General features: G+C 39.7%; 1 protein-coding gene across 2 annotated transcripts in view; it reads left to right on the plus strand.

The window, feature by feature from the left end:
* LOC105280061 (protein kinase C, brain isozyme) overlaps nucleotides 1–23,353 on the plus strand; it is a 51,002-nt gene that overhangs the window by 5,152 nt on the left and 22,497 nt on the right. For both annotated transcript variants that reach the window (XM_026967950.1, XM_026967949.1), the window contains exons 2-3: nucleotides 18,909–18,940; nucleotides 19,033–19,115. In XM_026967950.1, the coding sequence (XP_026823751.1) occupies nucleotides 18,909–18,940; nucleotides 19,033–19,115 (115 nt within the window). The remainder of the gene's footprint in view (nucleotides 1–18,908; nucleotides 18,941–19,032; nucleotides 19,116–23,353) is intronic.

A 23,353-nucleotide genomic window follows, 5' to 3' on the forward strand; every position in this document is an offset into this window, starting at 1 on the left:
AACCGTAATTTTTCTCCTTTCTTTTAGGGGATGTCTATCCCCTAAAGAAAGGAATATCTCCCTTTCTTTCCCATTTCTTATTCTATTTCAATTCCCGCAAAGACTTTAAAAAATTGTCGTAACTAATGGTATTTTACATTCTTTTGTTTAAATTATTATCTTTTTCGAGTGAGCATTAATGATATTGATGCTGTAACTAACGATTTGTCCTACTTTAATTACAAATTTTTGCATAAATATAAGAGATCAGGATTTTGTTCTTATGTTCTTTGAAATTAAAATTGAGAAATATGTTGCAACGATAAATTTCGCCAGGTTTTGGACAATAATACAAATGTTATTTTTAACATTTAAACGATTATTTTTAATAAATTACAATTATTTTCATAATTATTTTTATAAATTTTATATTATCAGTACCAACCAGAGCTGAAAAACAAATTTGCAATTACCAAAGCGCAAAAACTATAAATCATCATGAGCTGTTGCGAAATTGAAATTCGATAAGCATTTGATTAAAATAATTATTACTTTACCTCTACGTTTAATGTATTTACATATTTTTCATGTAGTTTTCTCGCTGATACACGGGTATGAGTAATCCTAATTAGGCGCATCATAACGAAGTTCGCGATAGCGCGTATACGAGCCAGAGCTACGTGGCAAGAATTAAAATTCTTTGTCAGCGTTGCGCAACGTTTCGCTAACAAACTTGTGAATACTTATTGGCAAGAAGGAACGGAATATTCGAGGAAGACGATCCGCCGACGCTCGAGTTGAAGCATTACGTAAAAAAGGAAATGGCGGATTAATAGAACCGGTCGAAGATTTATGCCGGCGACCTTCCGCTTGGATCCGACATGTTTGGCCGATCGTATTTCTCCAGGCTTGCGAATCTTATTATCCGAACGTCAAATCGAAACGAGGGAAACTGACGTCGTTCCAGGAGAAAGAAACATCCCGTACTGTCATCCGAAAGAAAAATCTATACACACACACACAAGATAATATCTCATGCTGTCGAAAAGAATTAGACTATCGTTCTTTAATGTATTATACATTAGGCACTTTTCGAGACTGGATGGTAGTAGACTTTGTACGAAAAATAAAATATTGAAAGAAAGATTATAATCAGAACTGAAATGTGTGCAATGACTAATAAAATAATGACATGGAAAATCGATCATTTCTTTACTTATTAAACTGAAGATTAAAGTAAAATAAACTCTCAGTAACGTAATGTGTGATATATACTGCTTTTTTTTATCATGTTTCATAATTAATGGTATATAATATAGATACGGGAATATTTATACGTTTTCTCACTCTTGTGAGCGCTATTTCTCTTTCCTTATCATTTCTATCGTTTCCTAAAGTGTCTCTATAGATTGCTAAAAGGCAAAAGCTGTGTAACTTCCGACTTTTGTTTTCAAGCTACGGAACGACATTGACTATTTTTGTTTCATTACCGTATCAGTTTAATCTATATATCTATATGTCTACATGTCATATATCTAGTGTGTGTGTGTGTGTGTGTGTGTGTGTGTGTGTGTGTAAGATACTATCTACATATAGATATACACAGACGTATCTTTTATATCTATATACATGGCGATGAGTAAAATTTATTTCTTGGTTTTCCTGGTTATACATGTGGTCCAACAGTGTCGGCATGTCGCGATGTTCGCTTTTCAGCTCGTAAACCGTTATCGAACCGTGCGGTTTTCTACGTTCATTTTATCGGAATAGGAAATCCGCACGAAACACGCATCATTCGACCCATTAGTTGGTTCATACTTTTCGCTTTGTGCAATGTAAAAAAAAACTGTATTTGTATTGTAGGCATCATTACGACAATATTGTGGTTATCTCAACTAATTGCGCTGAATTCTTGTTACGTAAATGTAATCAATTCTAAGACTGACGCGAGATATCGAAAGACAACCGAAACTGACTGAAATGGGATCAATCAACTGAGATGATGTCTAAATGAAACGATTGCTTATATTACGCCGTAATTTGGCATTTGGTTTAGTCAGTTATTTGTATATACATATAGTTAGTTATTTGAAATAAAATCGTCCCCACTTTTCTCTATTCTTCCTTAAAATTGTATTATCACAGGTAATAAGATCTCACTGTTCGTGGCTTTGATCTGTATCAGCGTTGGCGCTAAAAAGTACCGCTTAAAATTGGACCTTTTCACGCGCACTTCTCGTCTTTCGCACGCTCACCTCCTCGAGAAAGGTGAAAATTTCGCTCTCAAGTTGCTTTTCGTCACAGCATCCATTCTCACCGCCCTGCGCATGGCAGTTTAAATGCAATTTTCCGAGGTTCCGAGGTTCGGCGTGCATTTTTCGAAAATATCTACCCGCCGAGTACGAATACGCGCATGTACACGCGCATACACATACATATATACCTACTCACATGTATGAACACATATAGGCCTATAAATCGTCGTACAAAACATCTGACCCTTCCGTCCACTCACTACCGACAGTCTGTCTCATGTTTCATGCACACGCGCATATACATATGTACATTTCACACACTAGCAAGCACGCACGCATGCACACGCGCATACATATTGTACGTACATATATACATACATACATGCACGCACGAACGGGTACGCGGGCTGTTCCATGTATTACAACCGACGAGTTCGCAACGAATACAGGTATTGACCTGTACCCTCACGCTCCTTGTTTCGCGATGGGAAATAACAGATAGAAAAATAGATATAAAATGGTCGATGTTTTTAGATATAAATTCGAAAATTGCGCTCTAGGCTCGAAAATCCGATTCCGCGTGCGTGAAACCGAAAAGCTTTTCAGACAAAAGTACTCAAATTTAATTTTCATCCGGATTAAATTTGTTTGAATTGAAATTAAAGGCGTACCGCCTGCGGAGTTTTCCTTTTTAAAGGCCACGTCGCGCGTGATTTGAATATTATATTGCCGAGCTCGATATATCTTCGATAGTGAGTTTTCCCACGAGGCGGTCAACTTCTCTCGTTAAATCCAAAGGTGTTATTATTATTTCCATCTTTGTGTCGGAACTCATAAAAGCCATTTTCATCGACAACTTTATAATGGCAATGCCATTATAAATAAGGATCGCTTCGCATTAGCCTTATTAAAACTAGAACAGCCAAGATTTGGTGGCTATTCGGAACGTAGTCGTTAATCATAGGAAGAACTTGAGGATTTCTTTTACATGTAATCAAAAAAAGAGGCCATGAAAGTTTATCAGAGTATATTACAAATTTCACGGCTAATTCTCTAGAAAGTAGTTAACCGTTGGAATGCTTACTAGTTTAACGTCAAATTCTGTAATAATTCGGGCAGCGATAAGAGGAATAAAAAATGAGGGAACATCTTCGCGAAAGAAAGACACTTTGCGGATGCTGTTGATTTATCGGCGCATTTTTCCTTCGACGTATCAGACCGTGAAAGAACTCAGCTGCCGTGTCGGTAGCGAACAAACTCAGCTCTCGAATTTACTACGTCGGAAATGAAATTATCCGAAATTAAGCGGGTTTCATTAATCGCGTACACACTCGATCGGATTAACAACGCGTGATTGATAATTGGAATGAGAGTGAATTGTCTCGACTGAAGAACGTTGTTGTTTCACCGTTAAACATACACGAGCGACACTTGAGCAGGCATGTCACGGTCCACTTCGATCGCGGTAAATCGCAAACAACCGCGACGTCGTTATGCTCTGGACAAACTAACCGGATATTATCTCATTGATATTTGATTAATAAGGAGCAAAATATTTCGCGTGATGTGGTTACTTGCTTCTGTAGCTGTAAGCCTTATAATTATAGTATAATTAACCGATTCGTTCATTTTCCGCGCATCCCGTTTAATTAGCTGGGGAGCACACAACTTTTCCTAATTATTGATAAGCAGCATGTATATGCGCGCTACTCGGTATTTTCTCGTTGACACGCGAAAAAATTTAGCAGAGTAGCATCTTCACTCAGAGTAACGTGCGAAATTTGATAAAAATATTTTTTAAAAATATTTTTCTCTCCTCTCGATAGAATGCACCGACTTACACACATGACAGATGCGCAATTAATCAAAACGAGTCTTAGAAACATATTTCTGCAGATGCAAAGTGTTGATGTATAAATAGGCAATAGAATTTGCATATTCTTGAAATGTACGCTGTTACCGCGCAGTATATTAAATTAGCATAATTTATCTTAACGAATCCATTTATATCAAGCGCAGAAGGTGAGTTAACTCGTCAGCAAAATTTAATAATTACACTCGTTTAGAGAGAGACACTGCATAATAATGATACATACCTCACAGTCGTAACATTATCACAGAAAATTATAATTTATATCTTTATTTAAAAAACTTGTTCACATTTTTGTATTACATGCATCTAGAAACAGAAAATGAATTTTTATGTAAACTGCACAAGGCTAGCGAGAGGTCTGGCGAGATTCGAAAGTTCAAGATATATTTAAGTTTTAAGTTTCCTCGCGTTTGAGGTTTTGTTGTTTTCCTTTCTTTCATAATTGCGTTTAACTTGTTCGATTCTGCACAGCAAGCTCATTTGTAACGGTATGTGTAACAGATGATTTATTCTCGTCCAGAAAACATGAAAGTGCATTGCACTTTTATTATCCATTGCAAGAACGGTTTACGGATATGCTATACCTAGTTACACTTATTCTTGCTCTCATGTCTCTCGAATTCACTTGGGAGCATGTTCCACGACGCTTCACGTTCCACGTTCTAACTTGATGCTGTAATGTGTATCTGTAGTACATTGTGTAAAATGTTCTCACATACATACCTCATGTAACTCGTGTTATGTGCTTTTCGCAATTAACAGAGTGCACATTACGAGAGAGTCACCTAGACTGTGTGAGTTTAAAATGCATCATATTTGTCATCGTTTCTAAATTAACTGGAAAAAAATTGTGGTATGTGTGTTTAAAGTATTAATTCTTATGCGCAAATATTATTATAAAACTGTCCAAAAAAATATATATGTACACGTGGAAAATGTGCCGGTGCTTAAAATCATAAATTAGTTCGAGAACTAGATCGCTTTTTCTTTTAACTTGAATTTTTCATAAATGTGGGAATTTACAGACTTGGCGATGTCACGTAGATCGATAGAAAGGATTTATTCCACGCAATGCTAAGGGGAAACAGCAGACGAGAGAGATGAAAGCTATTGGGTTATCCCTTCTTTCTTTCCGGCGAAAGTTCACGGTCGCGGAGCTTGTGGTGCTTCGTTCAATCCTTAACGAGATTACGTCGCGGCGGGTGCTCTCGCAGCGTTACGCAATTACGCAGCTGTGACGCCGATCTTCATCCGAAAGTATGTTAGAAATATTTTTATGCGCGGTTACAGTCGTTCGAGTAGCTTGTCCCAAGGATCTTCGAATAAGGGAAATAAGAATGAAGCCTTTACAGGGAAACCTTCGTACTTGTCGCTTTATCTTTTGTGTTACGCACAGAATCGAAATCTCAAACGTTCTGTTTTCGATATGTTCGATACGCGCTCACAATACGTGCTAGTACTTTGAAAATGCGTGTGCATCGATGTAAAATGTTTCAGATATGAAAACAACATGACAACAGACTTTGTATCCCAAATCCAATTTTTAAAGATAGTTGCGTATATGATGTGTGCATTCAATCTTGCTAGATATTTTACATTTAGAATGTATTCTTCTTCCGAAATATTTTCCGATTCGTACATTTCATCAAAGAATTTGGTCAGTTTGTTTTGTGCGTGATCGTTCACTATAAAAAATTGGTGTGCTCTACGAACATACGTTATTTTGTTATTCTACTTATTACTATACCATGCAGGTAATATAAAATTCCTCCAAGTGACCGGCGGGGTTTCTCCGAAACGGCTGTGCCACAGTGCCAGACGCGTGAATGCAGCGTCTGTTGTGAGTGTCTGACTCGCGGGATTCTTTTCTGACGGTTACATCACTGACGCGAATCGGAATTGTGGAATCCGTCACGAGTGTAACAAAGATCGATATATTGTCACTGAGCGACGAGAACGAGAGATCATAGCGCGGTTAAAATAGAGACGTAATAGTAATTTATTGTTCTAATAATAATTGTTGGAATCCCGAACAAAAGCAACATTCCTTTAATGTACATACATGATAATATTCCAAATTTCGCAGCACACGCTTCATTTCTGAGTGATTTATATTTATAAAAGACTTCTCGGTAATACGTATACACAAGTGGTTTCTCGCCTTCTCCTTCTACCATTCAGTGAAGTAGCAAGAGGAAAGTATCTTGGAAATTCATTATACTTTATGTTTTACGTGAGATGAGGACGTTATGTCGTAAACAATCGCGCAGTTAAGCCGTTTTATTCCGCGCTTTTCAATATACGTGCGGAATATCGACGATGTCGTGTCGTCGCGGTGTTAAAGCGACGACGATGGCAACGCCTAGGCGACGATGCCGTTGCAATTGGCGCGCACGTTTATCGTCCACGCCGGAATAATGGAATTAGATTGCCCCGGATGGAGTTACGAGTCACTTGGAGTGGCGATAAACGAATGATCCACTTGCATATCGGCGTGGTGCAGGTGACGGCGTTCGTCGCGCGTCGGTTCGATATTATTCTTGAAAAGGAGACACTCGTCTAAATCTGACGAGATACAAGGCGATGGAGAATGTCAAATATGACAAAATAGAGCATTAGATAGATACATTAGGTATAAAAAGATAACAAGCATGTCTATCTTTGAAATATTTGTCATTTTCTAGAAAAAGGAAGATCATTAACTAAGTAATCCGGCTCGCTTCTAGATGGCAATACAAATATTGTAGCGATGTTTTAAAGAAATTTGCTCTTCTTTGGTTTTTAAAACTTGCCTATCCTGTTATAAAATTAATATGCACAAGATATACTGTTGTACTGTCATATAAAAGTATATGTTTAGTTTGATTCATCGCCATTTAGACGCCATCCGGATTGCTTAGTTAATAATCTGATAAATAAAGGCTCAATCTCTTGAAAAAAAGCACGGAATTAATTTGCGCACCTAATATTATATACTATATTTATCTAGATATATATAAATATCAAATATGCGATTTTAGATAAGTACGCAACCAGCATAAGAGAAAGAGCAAGAGATATTTTTCGTTTGATGTCGAAACCGACAGAGGGAATCTCGCTGCTGTTCTACGCGAAAGGTTGCCGCCAGGCTATGTGAAATTCTGTTGCGGGACACGCGGGATTACGTCTTCCCGCGATCGAACGTGTTAATATTTGAGGAACGTGGGCGGTGAGATACCGAGGGCCGCTCCGTCTTGCAACAGTCGGGCAAGACTCGATAGTTTGGAGTGACGGGTCTTTAACCCGGCGATAGACTCAAGTGGAAATAATATAGCAAAGCGGAAAGAAAGAGTGAGGATGGAGCGCTGAGAGGAGAGGAGAAAAGAGAAGAGAGCTTGGGCTTTATGGCGGCAGTAGGGCGGCGCAAAAGGGCGCTTGGTTTGCTTTCAATAAATACCAGCGGCCTGTCGACCTACAGCTGGGCGCACGAAAGTCGATGCTTCCGACGGATGACGAGGTGAAATGGAAGCGTGGTGCTATATACATGTAACGCTGTTATGCAGCATCCGACGCAGATACCAACGATGACTACGTCCAGCGCGTGCGATACTCCCTTAACGCGACAGACGCAATGAAAATTGGCTTTGAAAATTGGCCATTATTTGGGCTTGGTAAAAACGCGGATGTTTTTCGCACGTGCAATTTGTGCTGGTCGACCGACGACGCGTGCATCCGCTGCAGTGCGGTTTTACGCGGAACTTGAGAAAGCTTGATTTTCCGATCTCCGGGTTGGGGTACCCACGGAATAATTTGCTTCGGAACTAGCTGTTAACTTGTTGAGTTTGTATATTAGGGTAGTAGCACGCTTTCTGCCTCTCTCGATCGGTTACTTAGCTACTTGGGTTTCGAGTCTTGCCGGAGGTGCGCCTAAAATTACTCCAAAGTATCACCATCCGCCTCTCTGTGCACATTCGACGGAGAATGCAAATAGCTTACTTTGCAAGAAAGTTACGTTCGTCTGCATTCGCTACTTCTACTACTTTGCTTGATTTCGTTTCGAAAATACAACCATCTCGCAGCGATACTCGTGATTATACCTACTCGCAGACAGTGTCAGAATTTCATCCGTATTAAATCAATGCAATCTTTGTCACCCAATTTTAGCAACTCGGGATTACCACTCTCCTTAAAGTGCTAGCTTCGGGGAAAAAGATTTTCTGATTTTATATGTTTACGAGAAAAAACAGGGAATGGATTAATAATGATGAAAAGATGACAAACGCATTTTTCGTGACTTTTGTTAGTGTTTCCCTCTCTCTCTCTTTGTCTTTTTCTCCGTCTCGCTTCTTTTTGCATTCTTCCTCGTTGTTTGCCCGTCGTCGATGCGAAGATACATGTAAGAGCCGTTTTACCGTGGCGTGTCACAAGGGCGGCTTTGTGATGGAGCCACGGGAACGAAGGGAGGGAGACAGGAGGAGGATAGCCGCGAATCGATGAGAATCGGGGGGTAAGGGAGGGCCACTCGGGAGGAGAGAAAGAGCGGCCGAACTCGGGGATGAAAATAGCCGGCCAAACTCGGACTTTCGTTGCACTCGTACAATACCGTATTGTACGACGCAATACGCGGCGTCACCGCTCGCGCTCCTATTATTGGCTACCATGTAGGAAACGTAGAATGTTTCGAAAGACTCGCGTATCGACAATTTCTATTAGACGCTCACGTCTATCAAATAGTTCTCATTATTACGAAAGGAATATTATGTCATGTTATACTGTACTGTATTTTACAGTAATGTACAATTCTGTGTAATCTGTTAAGAGGAGAAGCCACACTGTCATTTGGACTCTTGAGATCAACATTTTGCCAACAGCATGTGAAAACATTTTCTTATCAATGAGAAAAATAGATTGCGATTATGACGCGCTGACAAGACTTACTATTTCTAATGTGCATTGTATGCGTGCATGTGTATATACTATATTTGCTCTCTTAGCATCCGTGATGACACGTATAAACGTATACGGCGTATCCAAGTTTGACTTCCTCTTTCATAGATGTTTGTTTCTTTTGAAACGTAGTTGCTTCTTTCTACCTTTCTTTCTCCGATATTGTTATATTTCAGTTTTCATCAAAACTTTCAGAGATTGTCGCAGCCAGCAATATTTCATATCGTCGTGTCTAAAATCGGAATTTTTCCGATGAGCGTTATTAGTGGGAAGTAGATTCGCCAGCTGAAAGATTAATGGAAGACGAAAGCCGATCGGGTTTCTCCGTGGCGATCGGTGACTCTTCAGGTTCCCTGATCGCCATTGATTACCGTCAAGGATCGTTCGTATCGGCTTGTACGAGACGAGAGTACTCGTGACGCGGCCGGGAATTGGAGGAGAAATTGAAACGCTCGTCGCTCATCGAATTATGGCGTGTCCGCGGACATTGGCGGGCCCTTTACCAGTCGTCTGGAAATTCTCTCGTACGGGCCACGTAGCTGTCGTCGATCGAGGAAATCGGGATGAAGCGCAGACTGACAGGGATCGACGTATCAATCGGCGTGCAGAGCGATTTGACGTTCCATCGACCACGGAAATGTGTTGCGGCGCAAACCGACTTCTCGTATCTGTCCGCCATCATATCGGCGTGACTTCATAGGTGACAACGACGACGCCGTTCATCCCTTTCATCCGCGCGCCAGTCAATTCGATCGGCCGGCAGCTGTGGTTCATCGCTGACGTAAACGTCGCGCGAAACCAAGTCCCTTTGCCGGACACCAGTAGAATCTTGTCGACCGCGTTTTCGCACGCAGATGACTCAAAGTCAGGAAAAACTGTGGCTGCCCGATCAGCGGAATCGTCGAGGGAATCAATCTGTTACTTGTAACTCGCAGCGGATCTATTTCTTTCGAGATATCAAAGAGGGATGAGTCAAAAATGAGAACGTTCCATTGTAACAGCGCGATTTCCCCTTTGGGTGCCGGTGAGTGACCCTAAACGTGAAAGCTGCTTTTTATCCGCGCTGCGCGGATCGCCTGGTGGCGATGACGAATCGACAGCTGCTTCCTTCTCGTCGGACAGGCGTGTGTTATGAAAGACGGACGTCGGATGTCGGAAGCCCGGCACCGTGTAAAAGGTTAATCGTGAAAAATCGAACAGTGTGTTTCCCCGAGAGGCGAGAGCTCGCGCTTTTCTTCGGCCCTCACCGGGGTGTCCGGGGCGCAAGTGCACGCAAGCTGTCGCGGTCGAAAGGCCGACTCTCTGCCTTCTGTCGGAAACGTTATTCCGCTGAGAGGAGATTCAAGATTACACGGATACCAGCGAGATTACATCCCGGCGGTGCGATCCCGAATTGCGACCCGCGGGAAATTCCCCTCAGGATTAGTCCCGTTAAACGAATCTTTAACAACGATTCGATCGCCGTCGGCGAGCACACAGTCGACCTACATATATACATAATAGATGTACATAGATATGCGTACTTGGCAGGATACGGGTACTTTGCAGGATTTATGCAGATTATCATCAGGTAATAGTGCGTACCTTGACGTAATTATTATACGTCCTACATCATTATTATACGTACATATAATTGACGTATATTCAGTGAAATATTATAATTGATGAACGGTTAACAATTATTATGAAATTGTTGAAAGATTGTCTAAACTCGCACAATCTCTCGTTAGTTTCAAAATATCGAGAGATATCGATATTTTTAATTTACTCGTGTAAATTGGGTACACACATACATTTCCTTCAAACTTGCATTTCAAGCGAAACGGCGCGTTTTTCGAGGCTCATCATATTTCGTTTTCTCAGTGGTTCCGACAGCGGTAAACGATAAATGATGAGACGTTCGCTGGCTCGAATATAATGCCGCAACGAAGAAGAAAGGAAAGAAGCGGGCTTTATGCTTACGTATAAACAAAGCGCAGTGACGAGCAGCCGTCGCGTCTCGCGTCATTCGCGAACGCGATCGTGGTGCAGCAACGCGTAAAGCGCATCCGTGCGCCGTTTTATTCATGAGAAACGTGGCATTCTCCAGGGCATCTTACTCGCAATTACCTCGCACCCGAAGAAAAACGGCTCGAATTCTCGTTTGTTACAATAACGCCGCCATTGCGTCGTCTTCGGCAGCGCCGTCGCGGTCTCTTCCCGCTCCCCGCTCTCGTCCCCATATATTCCCGTTCGTATTCAGGATTACTGAATATCAGGACACGGATTCCCGTAATCCCGGCCATACCTCAGAAATTCGCGAGAATCCTGTCGCGTGTCGCTCCCGCCCGACTTGTGTATATGCCGCCGGTTGGTTGGATCTCCTTCTGCGCCGCATAACGGGGGCGGAATGACGCGATGCACCAAGGTGTACTCTTGCCTCGCGCATTCGAGGGTTTCCGCCTCTTTACGTTAATTCAAAATATATTTTACGTCATATGACACGGATCGTCTACGTGCGCGCATCTCGCGACGTCTCAAGCGAAAAGAACCAATTCGCGTATGAATATGTTATATCGTTATATGTTATACGTATTATATATATCGTATTTCGCTATCAATGTGAGCAATGTCGTTTATGTGTTTGAAATGGTGAATATTCCATTAAAAAACATGGTATAGGAATGCAATGTTATGAAAAGAAAAATATGTGAATCTAGTTTCATACACGCATTGTTTTTTGTCCCGCAGATTGTTAAATGATTTCAGCTTAATAGGAAAATTAGACATTGAACAGCCACTGTATGTTCTGTATAATACTGTATAACACTGTATGCTCAAAATATCGAAAATAAGAAAGATGGTTATTATGCGAAAAGTTGATAAGAGAAAATTAAAAGCTGGCAAAATATTACAGATTAAAATATCCATCTTATTTTAATAGGTTTGCATCATTGATCAGATTGTTTCTGGCACTTCTCAAATCATGAAAAAAAGAAAATTCGATCAGTTTCCTATTTTGAGTATTTTTTTAAGTCGAGCGATACGTTACTAGTTACTAGATACGTTACTAGTTCCGCTGTATAATATCCGCATTTCAGTTAAACGGCTTTTCGGTTGGTACATACGGTCGATTTGATTTGTCCGAGCTGTTCGGTATATCGTGGTAATTAATTTCTTGATCAGGAAACGGAACACGCGTGTCGGCCTAAACATTCGTCAGCGTTGGCGGAAAGCCAACGAACTGCCTGTTGAGCCCACCCCCGTTAGAAATTTCACCCAACCATTCATTGTTTTCGTGACTTGAAGACAGCGTGCGACAGTTGGCTGAATCACGATATTTATATCGTCAAACGAAGGCCAACGTTTATTTCCCGCTTCACCTCGCCGCTACCGAGGCTCTTATTCGCGTTTTGCGATATCGGCGTTCCGAGTTTATGCTGCATTATTTTCTATAATACGACTACGTCGCGATGCTGCACAATGCAAACGATAAATATGCGATAAGCTGTATACACAAGCCGGTGAAATATATTTGTTACATTGTGTTGTAATGTAATTAAATCACATATGTAATCAAAATACAGTTTATGCATTACATATTGCAGCGTGTTTAAATTTAACTATAGTTAAATCTAAATATAACTTAAATATAAATCGATTATACTTAGGTTTATTACACGTATACCCCGGTTGATAAAAGGTATACACTAATTCTTGTAAATAGGATCATCGATATCAGTAAATATAATTTTTTTTCTATATCGTAAAATTCGTGCATTTCTGTTATCTTTTTGTTCTTCATTCTGTCATCCTACAGCGAGAAATCAGAACCGTATAATTGTCGCGACTCTCTGGCAAGTGGCCAAACCGATCTGCCTGTTGGATCATCTACTAGACGTTTTAAAGTACCATGTATGTAAAGGATAAAAACAAAAACATAAAAGCAGCATTTCGACCATGCATCGTTGGCGTTATAATACCTATTTATTATTCTTGCAACAATGAAAAACTGTAACGAGTACATTGAGCGTGAAAAAGAGAAACATTCTAGTTTCTGTAGAAACTACTTAAATCTTTACTAATATCTAGAGTATGCATATCTTCTTATATAGTTCATATATAGTTTTATATAATTTTAGAAAATAACAAATGCACGGTTCAAAAATACATGATTAGAATATTATACAATAAATAATGATTAACACTATAATCATCTCTTTAATTTTATAATGATTTTATTTATGATTACACGATTATTATAGATTAAAAAAAAAATAAAATTAATAGGTTCTCGATGATAATTTGTGTGTAAAATCAATAGTTGAAAAATAATTTTTTCAAATATTATGTCTCTTTGTGTCTTTGGAGAACATTGCAAGTATATGACTAATGATAGAATGATCACGACCAACGTGACAGAATGCTGTTTGGATTTTACATTTGGCATGAATTAATAGGCGTGAATTTGAGAGAAAGATCTCTTCATGACGTTAGACAGATGTTTAATTCTTAGTGGTCCAATGCGGCGTGAGAATTATTTATTCTACGACCAAGTGCTACGATGTCACTTCGCCGAGAGTGCTCATTCATTGCCAGTCGTAAACAGTCCTTTTTATACCGGAGTCCGGACTGTCATCGTACTCTGCGTGTCATTAACGGCGTCATTAATAAATGTCCGCGAATAATCGCATTTGCGATGTGGAACTTGGATCGAAGATAATTACATACATGGCAGTACATTTCGGATTTCTCTATATACTACAGTCGTTGTTACATCGTGAAATGCATCCAATTACGATCTACGACGGATGATTATATTCTGTGCGACAGCCGATGACTCTTTCACATCATTTGTCGAAACCATTTGCAATATGCAATCTATTGGAATAACAGATTGAAGGTTCATAGAATAAATTTATTTTCAAAGGACAGCATACTACGGAGGATCATCATAGAGGATCAACTATTTTTTTAAATACAGGAATTTCAATTAATGCAATTTTTATGAATGCATTTTTGTTAATGCTCTAGAAACTATGGCTTATATCAATATGACTTATATTGTTGGGTTTCCATTGAATAGATATAGTGATCACTTTACTGAGAAATGATTGAGATGAGCTTAACATAAAGATTGATTAATTCTTTCTATCTTGTGCAAATAAAGATATCGATAAATCTAATTAACTTTATTAGAATGGATCTGTGGTGTCGAACTCACCGAAGATAATACCAATTTCAATCCTGTTGATTGGGAATTCGTCGAAGATGGTCCTTGCACTGAAATGTTATTGTGTGACCTAGAGTAAATTTTTTCCGGGTGATTCGACGACCGATTCGCCGTCCATTTCCCGTGACTCCTCGATTGATTTCCTCTTGGCTGTTCGGTTGGCTCTTTGCTCATTTCCCGCGAGCTCCTCATGGCTTTTTCCCCGGACGGAGAAAAACTACCTCTGAGACTACGTCTGAATTATCAGCAGATATCGAAACCGATATAATTCCGCCGAGTTTAAATTTCAATATTGTCATACGGAAGCAACTCTTTTGTTTGTTTGCTATCACGCACATATAATACCTAATTGATGTAAATTCTTTCACGCGTACTTCTAACATCAGAAATTGAGAAACTCTTTTTAAAATTTTATAAATTTTACAAGTTTTGGTTTTTAATATTTCTAGCATCGACGATTGTAAATGTAAACATTGTCAAAGAAAGTTTATAAAATCTCGACATGTGACTCTGGCCATAAATATTTGATTAAAAGCGTAAAAGGATCGTTTTTCTTCAATATTGTTTTTTTTTCTTTTATTTCAGTCTTTTATCTCGTGCAATTTTTCATATGTATACAAGACACAACGAAGCCATTTCCGTATCAAGCTGTGTTTGTATTCCGCTCTAAGCTTCATAGCAATGTAGGCTAATCACAGATTTACCGTGCTCTTTGTCGTTCTTGTTCCCCTCGTTTTGCCGGTACTTTTCTTTCGGCCACGAATAACCCCGACTCTTTTATCTTGAGTGGCTTCCTCTTCTTTCCCTTGTACGAGTTCCACCCTTAACCCTTGACGTCGCGACAGCTTTTTGTTGCGTTCTTGCATTGCACGATGTGCGTCATCGATGCCGTCCGTTCTGAGGTCTTGTTTATTTTTGCTACGACATCGGCGTACCATGACTACCTGGCATGATTGTCATTAGTGGCATAAAGCGACGATTAGATGATCGATTCACTTCGAATGATGGACAAAGAATGATAGCTTATGGGTTTAAATGTGCGTTTTGAAATAAAATATCATTGTGAGTAAATGTAACATAAATACAGTAAATAATGCAAAACTATAATTGATATATAGCATAAATACAAAATTTCAAGATATAATTTTATATATTTCCAAATACTAATTATTTATTTAACGGTTCATTTGTTTTCACAGTAGACAGATAAGATTAATTTAATACTTACAAGTAAGTATGTATGTATGTGCGTGTGTGTGTGTGTGTGTAATTTTTAGTAAGCTGAAGATAATTTCTATCCTATTGTGCTTTGACTGTATTTATCCAAGTATTGGATACTTGGCAATTTGACATCTTTTGCCGCCGTTGAATGAAATATGTTTGCTCTTATGGTGGGTAATGCAAAATATACTCTTTTCCAAAGATATCGATATCCGCGTTTAAAAATTGATACGTACTTCCTTCGAGAGCGAATCGATGCATAACGAAACGCGGCGAGAACGCGTGCGCGGTTACAAATTTATGAATCGTGACTTTTTTTTCTGGATCGAGCATACTTATACGATTCGCCGAAGTGCGATTTAAGTGAGAGACCAGTAATGGCCAGCCATCGAAATACACTTCCAACGATTATCGCCAACGCGAGTGCTCGGCGAAACCTTGAAATATTGATTTGCTCGTTGAAGCTGATTTAATCGGCGGTCCAGCATAGAATCCTCGCCCGTTAGAATCCGTAAACAACTTTGACTAACGTTTAAATGCACTTTTATACGCTCGCTGGAAGCGAGCGGTTTACTTTTCTTGGATATCATAATTTCGGCGCAGTTTAATATCATGTCAATGCGATGCCGTTATGTCATATTGAGCTCGTAAGGATGAAACGCGTATATAGAAGATTGAAAGAGGCAAGAATCGTAAACGTGTCGTTTGTGTTTAATGTGTATGTATAGTTGAATTTAAATAGTTAGATAAAAATAATAAATGAAACAATGTGCACATGTCTCGTAACGCGACAGCGGATTTACAATCGAGATAAACGGGGCGAGATATGAATAGATGACACGTAGAAAGAAAAGAAATACATCTATGCGGTTATGAAAGCAGCGGTGACATTTCCCCCCAGCCTCGCACGCCGAGGAAATCTCTCTGAGAATTCAATCAGTTTAATCCCGTAAAAGTGTGTGTGAACGATAGCGAAGATTATGGATACTCTCTCTCTCTCTCTCTCTCTTTCTGCTGAGGTCTATAAATATGCACGATATGAGAAGCGCTTACTTGAGGAGGGATCGTTTTATCGTCGTCACGTTCCGCAGATTTGCAGTCTTCTAACCGATTTGATTTATCGCGTTCAGCGTGACTGGTCGTCGCTCGATGAAACGTTTTAAATTTGCAGCTCGGTCGCGTAATTAAAGGCTTCTCGTTAAACGTACGGGCGATATTCTCCAGGCCGTTAATTGCGTCCGCGTGTGTACGCGACACTCGCATTTAGACATGAAATCGAGTAAATAACGAACACGCGATGATTTGCGGTTTCCAGAATATACATGTGAATGTAATATAAATTTCTAGTTTCGAGATGTATAATCTATATTGGATTGCTTCAGTTTCACTGATTTGCGAAATTAATTTAGTATTCTTGCATATTTTAAGAATTCATAACGCTCTTAACATGACTGTCAACCTAATGGATTATGATTTTTGATTCACGATGTGCTCGAACATGATACACGGATAGATAATTGGTCTGTTGATTTTTTAACCCGCACGGGAAGCTACTGGCGCATCTATTTGATGCTACAAATATTTATGTTGTGTAGCGTATGCTACATAGAATCGTGCGTCGTTGCTATAGAAAACATATTGATACAGATTGCACGAACTAGATGTTGCGCGATTCGGTAAAGCCAGTATTTACGATTTGGTATCGGTTGTGCCAAAACTGCACGATTACAATGAAATTTAGTCGTAACAAACAAAGGCTAACAAATAAAACGAAATCCCGTCGTAACTTATATTCGGTTAAATCATGTGTTCTAATACTTACGTTTGAATGATATATTAAAGTAAATTAGAGTTTGTTAGACATATCAGTATTTCTCTACATAAAAGTAATTTGGAGCATACAACAATCTCCTGCATGCGTTAGCTGTTTCACTCATGGATCCCCTTTTCAAGACAGTTTATTCGCGACTGATGGGTTAAAATCTGGGCAACTATGTACGATGGAGTCACGCGAGACTAGCGAAGGAAATGGAATTTCGAACGAACGTCGAAGTAATCACGAGGAATTAGCGGGGACGCCAAGTGCCATTAAAATTCCGTTTCTCGCACGATAGGATAACTGTTTTCGAGGCTCGTAGCAAGTTTGAACCCTCGTGATTGGCGATCTTCGAGAAAGGAATGAGCGTCTTCCTTCCATCGACATTTTACAGCGTCGAAAAGTCATGAAACCTGGTACGGCCTCTCTCTTAGGAGAAACACAGAAAGGGAGTTTGGAGCGATAAAATCGCCATTTTGAGAATCCTCTCGCCAAAGTTTCGCCCGGAGAGTTAATCGGTGGCTGCCGTCTTCTATAGGCTTCGTCCTGCATTGAGGCAGATTAGGGAATCCCTCTCAAGACCAAGAGGATTCGCGTTCGTAAATTCTCGCGAACCTTTCCGTGGCACTTATCTTCAGCTTTATTGTCCATTCCAGACACTTTGGCGCAGAGGATGCGCTATTAACTTTTAGAAGGGCCTAACTCTTAATAACCGTATTTACAAGAGGGTGCTTGTGCTAATTAACGAGCCCAGTGATAGCGACATAAATGGATTACTTATATCGCCTCGCCTTGCGATTTGAAGAGTAATACTAAAGGTGTGACTATTAATATCTTAAATTATCTAAACATTATATTAAAATTACTTTTAATAATTTAGAAGTGAACGGAATAATTAAGCTCGCAACCGAGAAAAGATACATGTCGCATTTGTCGCAGCAGAAAACTGCGATGAAAATATACGCCAATGAAAAAGTTGATTGACTAGCACATTGCTGATAATGATTTGTTTTTGTTGCTGCTCACTATATGATCGCATTACGTATAAATATCACATTACGCATTAACAACCGCAACTTAATTTGAGACACTTGGATGATGCTGAAATTATTTTGGTGGGCTAACAGTGGCCCACCAAATCACGCAAACTCCTCTCCATCACGTAAATCCTTACAATTAAGCCGAGAATTCACGAAACGAAAATTATATTGTGGTTATATCAAATATCATTCATAATATTAAAGATAACGCTTATTTTATCTTGCTTATTTTATTGTGCTTTTATTAATACAAATCTGGAAATACTCTATAAATGTATTTCTTTCTCTAATTATCTACTTATCAACTTTGATCTACTTACATTAAAGAAATATTATATACTTGTAAACTGAATTTCTTCTTCGTTTCTTTGTTCGTTTATACTATAATCAATAATTTTAATAACTTAAAATTAATTAGATATGTCAATTTCGGTGTATCCTCGAGATTGTCAGATACTTTTGGCTTCAGCTCGTAAATACATTATTTATTGTTCGTCAGCAGTACTATGCTATCGTCCGTGACACAATTGAATTCATCGGTAATGTATAGTATTCACTAAGGAGTTTATCCCATTTGTTGTTGCAGGGGCTTCGGGAAACAGGGATATCAGTGCCAAGGTAAGAAGGTCAAGACCGATCTCATCGGCTTTACGACTTGCCCAGGTGTGACCATGAGGAGGAACTTGGGGCATGTTTTGCTTGTGTTTCAGTCTGTAGTTTCGTCGTTCACAAGCGATGTCACGAATACGTGACCTTCACGTGTCCGGGGGCTGACAAAGGAGCCGACTCGGACGTGAGTACCAACATTATATTTAATGCCGAATACATACCTTCTCCACATACTCCTTACCGCGCAGACTATCTCGTCTTTTCTTCCCTTTTGTCCACAGTCAAGGATTCTCTCGGAAGCTTTCGATGAAAATTGGATTCTGCAAGCTCTCATAGACTCTGCGTTGTTCATTTCATTCATAGAATTAATTACACAAATCCCAATTATATACTTGATGTTTAAGATCAAATCGCGCTAGATGGAATTTAATCATTCTTTAATAAAATAATTAATAACTTGTTAAGTATGCTACAATTTTCTTTCGTGTTTGTAAGTTTTATAATACAACTTTCACTTTTAAGACGAATTGAATAAGAAATTGAAAGTTTGAATAGAAGATTTAAAAAGTTCAACTATTAATATGTACGTTTTTTTCTTTTCCAAGTTTCTCCTCTTTCTATAAGAATATTCTAACGTATTCTAACGTAACGTAACATGTTTCTTCCTCTGTATATTAATATTATTTTAATCGAGATCTACGTAATAATCTTGCATTATAAACGGTCCAAGGAGATAGAACTTTAGAAGCATGACAAAAGTCTCTTTATGGTGGGTGTCGAGAAATAGGTCACAGAGTAGCTTGAGGACTGGTCAAGCTGGCCAAGGGAGTCAAATAACTATTTGACACGTTAGCTATTAAAGTCTCGTGCTTTAGCGGTACTTCATCACTGCGGCCCTTTGATTCTTGAAAAGTCGGGAGTGTTCCATAAAAAATGAAAATGCCCATCGATATATCAAATATTAATATATCATTTTAATAAAACGACGTTCTTAAAGTTCTCTCAACTGTGATAGATGATGATGTAGAATTTCCTTGCGAAAAGTGCCTCACATCAAATTTGTTCCTTGTAAACGATTTTAAAAATCAGAATTGCATCATGCACGCGATGCCTTTATACATACTATATATAATATGTATGTATGTATGTATGTATGTGTAATGACATAAAATCTATTATAATTTAAACATAAAGACAAGTCATTTATCATCATTTCCGAATGTAAAAAGAATGGCGGCTAAATGGCGGATTATTTGATTATCTCTACCATAATGTTTCAGCAGCTTGCGATTAAAAAAAGTACTAAATCTCTTGTTATAAAATTTTTATGATGGGAATATAAGATATCAAAATAAATTGTGATATACAGCGGCAACTTTTATCTTTCTTTGTGAAGAAATGGAAATGATTACAGAAAGACGGTGATAATAAAGAAGTAGACCTAATTTGTTTTCGTTCATGCATAAATTCTCTTTATCGAATTTAATCTGACAATGAGTGTCAGTAATTACGATTAAGATTATCTCAAATATAATTAAGAAAAAGCAAAAGAATTTATTAATTGCAAAAAGAGGAAAAGCTAATGCACTAGCTTTATTTATAACGCAACAACCCTGAACTACATTCGTGTGATAATAACAAAGTAAGAAAAAAGGGTGTCATCATGTGTAGACGACAGAAAACTTTTCATTAGATTAATTCGAACCGCAAAGAGGTTTAAGTTCCGTGTGTAAATACGGGAGAATAGAATAGATGAGACGGAGCTGGTTCACAAGCGTGACGTCCAACTGAGTGTACGCTAATTAGCTACTGCATAGACGCTGCTAAACGCGTGTGAAACGTCGTCCACTGTCCCGTCACCGCAAGGTGCTAAAGGGTTGGAGAAGGGCGGTAGCATGTATAATCAATATCGAGGTCATTTTCGAAGGCTGCGATAAATCGCGCGCCGTCACCTTGTGTAAATGGATAATAATAACGCACGCGTATAGTGCGCGTTAGTAATTCATTCGGTCAATCTGCTGTAAGAGGATGCTCTCTACTTAGCCTGACGCGCATTGACAGAAGCAAATTAATTGGGCTATAAAATCATGTAACGCCTCTTGGAAATTGCTATGTTGCGTTTACAAAATTTATAAGAAGAAGTTGGAGAGGTTCCACTTTGCTACAAATTGCAGCATGCTTATTTAATGCTACTCTGTTAAAGCCATTAACCAGTAGAAATTGAGCTACGAGAACATATGAGAATTATACGCATTTTACGTATATTCGTCAAATTGCATGGAGATGTTAAGTAAACCTGCGAGACGCAATGTGTTCTTCAAACACTCCGATCGGGATGCCAATGATAAATTTGACGAGTAAATTTTAAATCGTTTCCATTCGCATTCGAGTAAAATTTTTAACGATCTATGTCTCTTAATAAGAGAAGCGGATTAGTCTGTTAACAATTCATTATGTCTCGAGATGAGAGCTTCAACGTCCAGAGATTAAGAGCAGCTTCAAAATACAGAAACTCTTGCGTCGTTTGCGAGTTTCCTTACAATTGAAATACGTGAGGTAAAATTGCAGGGAGAGATTTATCGCGACACACCGGACGACTCGGTGCTCGGTACATCCTTTTTATCTCTCGGCCAGCAGGACTCGTCGCTTAAAGGAGCAACGAGCTAACGAGACCGGAACCAGCCGAGAGGTAAGAGGATAATGAGATAAGAAGATCCTTGACTAGGATAAAGGGAAGACAATGACGGGAAACAACCACACCCCGGGGCTAAGAAGGGCTGTATGTTCTATTTCCACATTTGTCTCGCACCACGCTCACCGCCGATCAGCCTAAGCTAACCGCGTCCTTTTGCGCTTCGTTTAACCACGCTTCGTGTAACCACCTCTACGCGACAACCACCGAAGCTTGTCGGAACATGTACATTGGGATGTCGCTCCTGATGTATTCGCCCGGGAGGCTGAAGACGTTTTCGGCTCGAAACAGGCTTTCCTTCTTTTACCGAAAGTGAGTAAATGGATACGTACAAGATAAGAGATACCGCATGTACAGATGGAATTCGATTTTGGTACTTTGAATAGTTCCAGCGCGGCCATGATAAAACTTTACTTTGCTCGACGACAGATAGACTGTTAACGCGAAATCTAGCATGTCTTATCTAGTCCAAACCGATTGATAAATTATAGTCGAACTTCTTTCTTCGCCAGTATACGTATATGCAATGAGACACGTTTAATCGACAAACTGGCAATATTGATAAATGTTCTGTTCACGTCACATCATCTCGAGATGAAGAAGGATACCAGTATTCGAGTCGCAAGCGTTTTCCCCTTGTCGCGTAAGAAAAGGGTTTTACTCATCTCTGGGAGTTTCCGACAAAACTAATCGAAAGTTCCCGCAGTTTCCCTTTGATCCTGATCGCTGGACTCCTCATTCCGCTCCTGCCCCTCGGTGCTTCTGCGCTTCAAAGGTAATCCTTTCCGTGCCTATTGATCCGCGCCAATATCGACGATCGTGGATTTCCCCGTAAGTCGCATAATGCCTTTTTATTGTTGGATGCGAGCTGCAACAAAGGAGAAAAAGCGAGAGCGAAAGCGCGGATGTAGCTTCGTTTTTCTTATCCTTCCGGTGCGCAGGAAATCACGCAGTTGTTAACGAACGCGAGGATAGAATCTGCGAATGTTTCCGTATGCATACGGTAAGCTTTGTTGAACAATGTCGATGCATCGGTTCATTTCGCGATATCATCTTTCGGAGTTTCCGTTTACCAAAGGGGGAGGGAGAAATAGGCAAGATCATGCAATCAAATCTCGAAGTGCAATTAGCGAGCAACCACATCTCGTGGGGTAATTGCAGTATATATGCCGTAACTATATCGCGGTTGACGATGCAGTTTACGTTTCTCAGCTTTCGCTTTGCCTGCATCTTCGACGACTAAGAACGGCGAACCTTTGAGAGTAGGTGCCTCCGTCAGGCTGGCCGGATAATTACCAATAACAAGGTGGTTACGAATAATGAGCTGCTACTCAGAAGCTAATCGAGTTCGCGCCTCTACCGGTCAAACTTCTTGTCGAGCGATGCGGAGGCGCCCACTCTCGAGGTAACCGGAAGCACCGGAAGGCTTAATGCATCCGTTACGCGCCGGACTTGCAGCAACCACCGGAGCCCGCGGAACTTCCTGCGAAGCTTGTTTCGGTTTCCGTTACCAGCCCGTGCGTTATCCAGGAAGCGACAGCAGCTGCTATACAGTGGTTTCGGAAAGTTGTCGAAACACAGGCTGCACTGCTGTTTCATCCTATTTTGATTTAGAGATTCGTGATTTAGAGTCCAAACTTGCCGGCGATTCCGCGCTGCTGCGTTGCAACTTGCTGTCCACGAGTCTGGAAAATATCGGTTTTTTGCGTATCTTTCATTTGCTGCCGTTT

Source organism: Ooceraea biroi, chromosome 2, assembly GCF_003672135.1.
Source record: "Ooceraea biroi isolate clonal line C1 chromosome 2, Obir_v5.4, whole genome shotgun sequence".
In the NCBI taxonomy this organism is placed as follows: Eukaryota; Metazoa; Arthropoda; class Insecta; order Hymenoptera; family Formicidae; genus Ooceraea; species Ooceraea biroi.